The sequence below is a fragment of the Mizuhopecten yessoensis genome, unplaced genomic scaffold, assembly GCF_002113885.1.
Source record: "Mizuhopecten yessoensis strain PY_sf001 unplaced genomic scaffold, ASM211388v2 scaffold6919, whole genome shotgun sequence".
NCBI lineage: Eukaryota > Metazoa > Mollusca > Bivalvia > Pectinida > Pectinidae > Mizuhopecten > Mizuhopecten yessoensis.
Genome location: NW_018406790.1, coordinates 301576 through 308749, shown reverse-complemented (window position 1 = coordinate 308749; position 7174 = coordinate 301576). Strand labels below are relative to the sequence as shown.

General features: G+C 37.0%; 1 protein-coding gene across 1 annotated transcript; it reads left to right on the top strand.

Annotated features, from left to right (window-relative positions):
* The first annotated feature begins 856 nt into the window (after window positions 1–856).
* On the top strand, window positions 857–6175 carry LOC110452846. Its single transcript, XM_021501559.1, has one exon. It carries the CDS (start codon window positions 1350–1352, stop codon window positions 3348–3350), a length of 2001 nt encoding a protein of 666 aa, XP_021357234.1. The 5' UTR covers window positions 857–1349; the 3' UTR covers window positions 3351–6175.
* Window positions 6176–7174: the final 999 nt, after the last annotated feature.

Below are 7174 nucleotides of genomic sequence, written 5' to 3'. Positions count from 1 at the left end.
TAAAATTTGTGTTATTATGTCATGATTATTTTGTTACACCTGTTGAATGTACATGTACAATAGTTAGTTGGTATTCTTGATCTATGTTTTTAATATTCATTTTAAGAATCATGTTGGTTCTTATAATTATATACCATACTTCATAGAGGATACATTTCATGTTTTAAGTTCTTGTTTATCTGATCCCTATAATAAATGTTCATAACTTCATATCCTTCATATCTGAGTTGTATTATCCTTTCTGGAGTAACTTGGTCTAAAGCTGCATTTTAGCTACAAACTTGTACACAAGATATAAACTTGCACATCTGGCTAGCCTCGGCTGATTCCAGTTATCTTCATCTTCTGTTAAAGATAATTTTTACACTGGTCAGGGTCAACACGTCCTGGTTAGGCCGAGTGGTGACGAGCTGTGTTTTAAACTGTGTAGGTCTATATATGGTTTAAGTCTGCCTTCAATTTCTGTTTGAGTACGATTCAGTGTATAAATCAATAAAAAATAATAAAAAAACGTCAATGAAGTTGATTGCGCCTAAGACACTATGCAGACAGGTACATCTATCGGTGTTACATAAAGACGGGGATCAACCAGGAACAAAAACTACAGGTTTATATCCGTACATATACACCGGTTATGTCTTACCCGAGGCCTATGGCGTCGTAGAGTAATTCTTGAGAGGGGATACGAAAGTCAGTAGCTCAATATTGCTATATTAGCAGCTTCATGGACACTTCACAGAATCCAGATCAGCGCTGACATATCACATGTTATGTATATATATATATACATGCAATGTTTTTTACATGCTATGTGTGTATACAATGTTTTTGTGAGGGACTTGTATGTGCATAACCTCTGGGGCGTTTCGAATTTTGTGAAGTGAACAGACCGTATTCTGTGTATTACGGTATACGGTAAAGACATGCAAGTCTACTTCACACAATGGAAAGATGTGCTTAGTATCAAACTTAATACTGATGTGTATGTAAACACAACTTTGGCAAATGTTTACGAGAATCAACGAACCATGACAAAGTGTCTGGTCACAGATATTTACCCTTACATCCTTTAATTAACGACTGTTTTGTGAACAGCGTCGGTAAGTGTCTCCTAAACTTAACACTGTGACAGCAAATTATCCTCAATATGAAAATGAAATACAGAATAAGAACTGCAGTATAGTAGCTAGGCTTATTGACGAAACATCAATGGAAAAGGAAATTTTTAAAATATAATCGGTGTTTTTTGTGTGATAATTGGAGATTAAATAACTTCTCAGCTTGAAGAAAAGACATTTCTGTTTCTAAAGAAAATTCCTGGGTTTTTCTCTCGCTGAAAGTGTATTAAAATGGAACACTGCAATGTTCCAGACTTTCAGGCACAGTTTCCTACCAAGATACCTTGTCACCACCAGGCGGAAGAACTGCTGATGACGATTAATGACGAAATATGTAAATGTATGCAAGATTATACAGAATCGCGGAAACTTACTGAGGCGAAAACGGACACATTCGATCACTTCTTTACTCGCCTCGCTGTTGAGGCTATAGCAACGGGACGGCCATATTTCTCTGCCGCTTATGAATCAGTTGGAAGTCGGGGCGAAGGTTTGGGTTTTTTAGCGAACGATACGGACACATTAAGCACCATGACAACACTTTCGGCGTGCTTTCCTTCACCGGAAGTGGACCTTTTAGATAACATGTTTGTGATAGATACAGAAGGCTGTCACCCAGGATACTGCAAACTCCAGTTCCACCGAAAAAATGTAAGTGATTCATATACGATACCCCAACAATTTATAGCGAAGAGAAAAAGAGTTGTCTTTCTTTGCAATACTGCTTTGGTAACAATGTTCCATGAAGGAAACAGCAAGTTTAGTGCATGGCATTCACACGGGCCAGCCCTGACTAGTGACGAACTACAACAGGACTGGGTCATAGCTGTGAAATGTGTCAACCCCGGTCGTCTGCTACAAAATTACACTGAGAGGACAAGAACGTGGCCGGATAGAGCGACCGTGGAGAGGTTGACAAAGGTCCAATATGCTGTCGTAAGTGCCAGTCATCCGACTTGTAATGAAACTTCTTTGGAATTTCGTATTTCATTTGCATCTGCGGAGAAGCTTCTAATCAGAAGTTTGTCTGACGTTCAGTTTGCTGTTTATGCTTTCCTGAAGTATATAAAGAGGCGAATAGAGGAAGACATCTGCAGTTCTGACGATGTTCTGAGAACGTACTATGTGAAAATGGCACTGCTTTGGTGTTGTGAGAGGATGGAGCCTGCTGTTTGGACAGCCAAGAACTTCCTGCATTGTACCTCTGTGTGTCTGAAATTTCTTCAACAATGTTTCCATTCCAAAAATCTTCCACAACTATTCATGCCGGAAAACAATTTGATTGACCACTTAGTGCCAGACGAGTGTGACAGAATTGCAGCCGATATTGGCAGGTACATAGAACCCCTAAACCCAAGACTCTTTCTCAACTGCTTGTGCGACGAAACATTTGACGGAGCTTTTGACAGGTTACTCTCTCGTCCAAGGCGAGATTTGTCAGTTCAGATTCGGAAATTGTTCTTGAGATCTTCAACATCAAACATAGCTGTAGATAAGATATCGGCTGTGATGGAAACGGATACCATATCCTTCATCCTAGCAGAATTATCGGTGAAGGACGAACATGTGTTTTGCCCAGTGCTATATGAAACCATTCGCGACCTACACAATATCGTTTGTCCCGACATGGTCGATTGTATGAGGTCTCTACTGTACCGTTTCCTAGCAGATATAATACACAGACAGACTGGGTTCATCCGAAACAACATTCGTCAAGCAGAAGAGTTGTACCTTCGAGGTATAAGTCTAGTGTATCCAATTAGCAAATTTGACGACAAGGAATTTTCAGGCAGCATTCAATTGGCATTATTCTATTACCTCAACAAAGAATATGTGAAAGCGAAGACAGTTATGAGAAGAATAGAAACAATACTTTACAAAGTGGATCCCACGCGTAGCCTATCCATCATTCTTGTGTATGGTGACCTGCAGCGAATGTGGCACGACACTTTCCTTCAAGATATGGTGGGACGCTTTAGCGATCCAGACCTTGATACGTTGCCCATCAAATGCAATGCATTAGCCCTTTATATCTTTGCACGATGTATCAGCCATCTGTATGAGAGCAAGTACATGCAGTCACAAAGAGTGAGACTCAAAAAGCTGAAACGTTCAGTTCTAGTGAACCTCAAACATCTACCAGGATTAGATCCAGAGACACTCAAGTACACATCGATGGTTTTACAGCGTACAAAAACGATACTCCTGGAACTAATATCTCTGATAAGGTGACATTAAACTGTTTTACGCTCCCTCGCCAAACCAAATGTTTTAGGATTCGAGCCTCTCACATTGGATTCTTTATGAAGCATGTAAAATATTTAACTGTAATTCCTCTTGTGTAAATGATTTGGCAAATTCAAACCACGTGGTTCAATCGTGTTCCTTAAATTCATCGCTTTCTTTGATCTTTATTACATCAGAACCAACGGTGACAGTTAACGTCTAATCTGTATACGATAAGCGGTACGATTTCGTTTTCCGATCTTGAACTTTCCCTGTCTTGATAGTAATATCCCTGCTTCAGCAACCTACGATGTTTACATGGCATATAGTTGATTTGGTATTTAAGAGCCTGATTCAAATATCACGACTTCCGTGATAGATGTCGACTACTAACTTACAACAGAGGGTTTCCAGAGATGCAGGTTGACGAAGACTGTGGACAACTTTTACGGTCGCCGTCAGGACTCATTGGAAATATGCTATTTTTTGTGTGTGATATGACGTGGATATGTTTGGCTTATGTTTGTTAGTTGCCCATTTTTGTTGTCACTTGAGAATGTAGCATTGCCTGAATTTACATGGCGGATGTCGTTGATGAAGAAAACATTATTCTCCTGATACTTTTTTTCAATACTAATCGTGGGAATCCATCCTTTGGTCACATTTTACCATATTTTCATTGAAGTTGGTCATTAGATATTCTGTTGTTTTAATATAAATGATGTAAGTTACGATTTTTGAGATAACATTTATAACTCTTTTATTGTTTCAAATTTTTTAACTGTTGTCCCTTAATGTGGCATTTATATTACATTTGTATTTGAAAAGTGTAAGAAAGACGGAGAAGATACAAGGAAGGGCGTCATGTTTTATATATATAATGATTACAACTCATCCTTCAGGTAGCTACTCAGTATTGCCAACAGCGATAGGCTACATGTGGAGAGGCGACTGAAGGACATGGGTTGTGAGGTTTTTAAACTTATACACAAAGTGTCTCCCGAGTATATCCTTAACCTTGTAACTTAAATATATCAAACTATGAACGCAGGGAAACAAATACTGCGGAGGTGCCCAGGGTAAACACTGTGAAGTACGAACAGAAATGTTTTATGTTGAGCCCGCCCTTGTATGGAAAAGTCTCCCTAATGAATTCCGAAGAGTTGAAAATTTCAAGGAGTACAGGCGGCTGGCTGATTCACTCCTGGGATGGCCCCATCTGCCTTTGCAATCTCTGTACGGATTAGTGTTTCACGTGTTTGCACTGGTCATGAGTTTTTAAATTGTATCATGCTACTCTTATTCCATACTTTTTGTTTACGGTATCTATTTTACATTTTACAGAACACAATTAATTTACACCACTGCTATCAGTATCATCTTGTATATCTGTTTTAAACAGTTGTTACTTTCTCTTTCTCCTCAATATTTTTACAGAACTAATTGATACCATTGATGTCAATACCATGTTTAAGTTTAAACTACATTAGTGTCAATTTCTATTCTCTGATATATATTAGTATTGTATCTATGTTCCACTCTATAGTGATTTAACCGTACTCGTTAGTGATTGTGTGCTATATATTAGCATTGTATCTATGTTCCACTCTATAGTGATTTAACCTTACTCGTTAGTGATTGTGTGCTATATACTAGCATTGTATCCATGTTACACTCTATAGTGATTTAACCTTATTCGTTAGTGATTGTGTGCTATATACCAGCATTGTATCCATGTTACACTCTATAGTGATTCAACCTTACTCGTTAGTGGTTGTGTGCTATATACTAGCATTGTATCGATGTTCCACTCTATAGTGATTTAACCTTACTCGTTAGTGATTGTGTGCTATATACTAGCATTGTATCAATGTTACACTCTATAGTGATTTAACTTTACTCGTTAGTGATTGTGTGCTATATACTAGCAATGTATCTATGTTCCACTCTATAGTGATTTAACCTTACTCGTTAGTGATTGTGTGATATACAAGTGTTCACTTTCAAATTATGTCTTCTTGAGTATCCTTTTTTGAATATTATTTATCTTTGATAGCACTTCATGCCGCTTTGTTTTATTTTAATTTTAATTTCGTATCAACTCTGTTATGTCATGTCTTGGGGCCTCTTTAGTTAGGAGATTGCCGATCACTTAGAAACCTGAGATATGATACTTTTCCCTTTCACTGTGAAAGGACTTAATGCTACACTTGTATTTATGAATAAGCTATCTGTGATAACTCCTGTTTCATGTTATATTATAATGTTTTTATTGTTTTCCATAAATAGGTTTGTCGCAATAATAGTTGACAAGAGCCTTTATTTATACGACTCTAAATAAAGTTTCTAGTATCTTGTATATGCATTAGTATAAATATATGGGTCAAAAAAAGTAATATAGACGGTAAAATGCCATATAACACTGGATAAACTACACATCTTGATGTTTGTACGCAATCTGACACTGATTTTCGTTAAAATTTCCAGATCAATTTAGCTTTTAATTAATATACAAATCGTAGCTGTGTTTGCACACCGCATTTAGATTTGTCTATGGTGTATAAAGAATGTTTGGCAGAGGTCCGTATTTGTCTTCTAAACGAAGCTAAGCTTGACTCTCCTGGCTAGTACAACTCGTCGCATGAACAAATGTTCCTTTGGATTCGGGTACTCAGTAGGTTACTTCATAGTACAGGGCGGAGAAAGTACGTCACGTGCCATGGCATTAATATACCCGCTTTCAGGTAATTTTTAGGAATTGCAAACTTATACTATTTGATCGTTTCATTGTACTATTACTTCTCTTGTCCTTACTTTAAAACTCTGGAATCTTTTATCATATTTCTAGCGAAAATGTCACGTATCCTTTTGTGAAACGGACAGTCGTTGAGAATATCACAGAATTCTAGAGGCAAATGTTGGTTATGAAAAATGCGGAAGTCACAAACTTTTTGTTTGACTTATATACGTAATAATAATTATTATAATAATGTCTTACAAATTCTTGCCTTTTTGATATAAGGAAAATGTAAAAAAAATCAAACATAGGCAAGGTATTTTTTTTTTTACTTTTTTACTTTTTTTTTTTACTGGCTACATAAACCGATATTATATCACTGATATTTAATAATATGTTTATTCGTTTGTGAACTTGCATGAATGTCATTTTGTCATTTTGTAAATAATGTATTATTCATGTACTATCATTGTATCATGCTCTTCAATTTGGAGGAAATAAAGATGATATATAGAATTTTGAGGCAAATGTTGGTTATGAAAAATGCGAAAGTCACAAACTTTTTAGCGCAAGCGATATTTGCATTTGTCACTTTCTAAGAACTTGACGCATACAATTCCTAAATCTCTTTTTCTTCATGCGTATATTTTTGCCGCTTTTTTGGTCATGTCGTTTGCCAATATTCCGGCATATGCCGTTCGTTCTTCAGCCCGAGATATTCTAATGACATAGAAATTGAGAACAGGGTTATAAGCCTGCTTCCTAACCTACAGAGTAGATCTAAAAACTATGCCTGTTGCAGTGTATAACAGAATCTATCAGTAGTTTTTATGTTTAAGCACGAGGTTTCGCTTTCCAGAGTGATACGGATCTATATTAGCGCATGTGAGCGGTCTTTTACCTAGTTTTTTTCTTCTCCATAAGACCGAGATATCCACACTTTTGGTCAGGGAAAGACTTATCTGCCTTACCCTAGGGTAAAGAGGAGGAAATTCCCAGTCATATCAATTGTATAACATCATGTCAACAATCCATTGACGTCAAGTCAACAATAGTAATGCAATCAAAAAAGCAATCACCACTTGTAGGACTA

Excerpts from the sequence above, each read along its gene's own strand:
- LOC110452846 (XM_021501559.1), top strand. The coding sequence starts at position 1,350 with ATGGAACACTGCAATGTTCCAGACTTTCAGGCACAGTTTCCTACCAAG.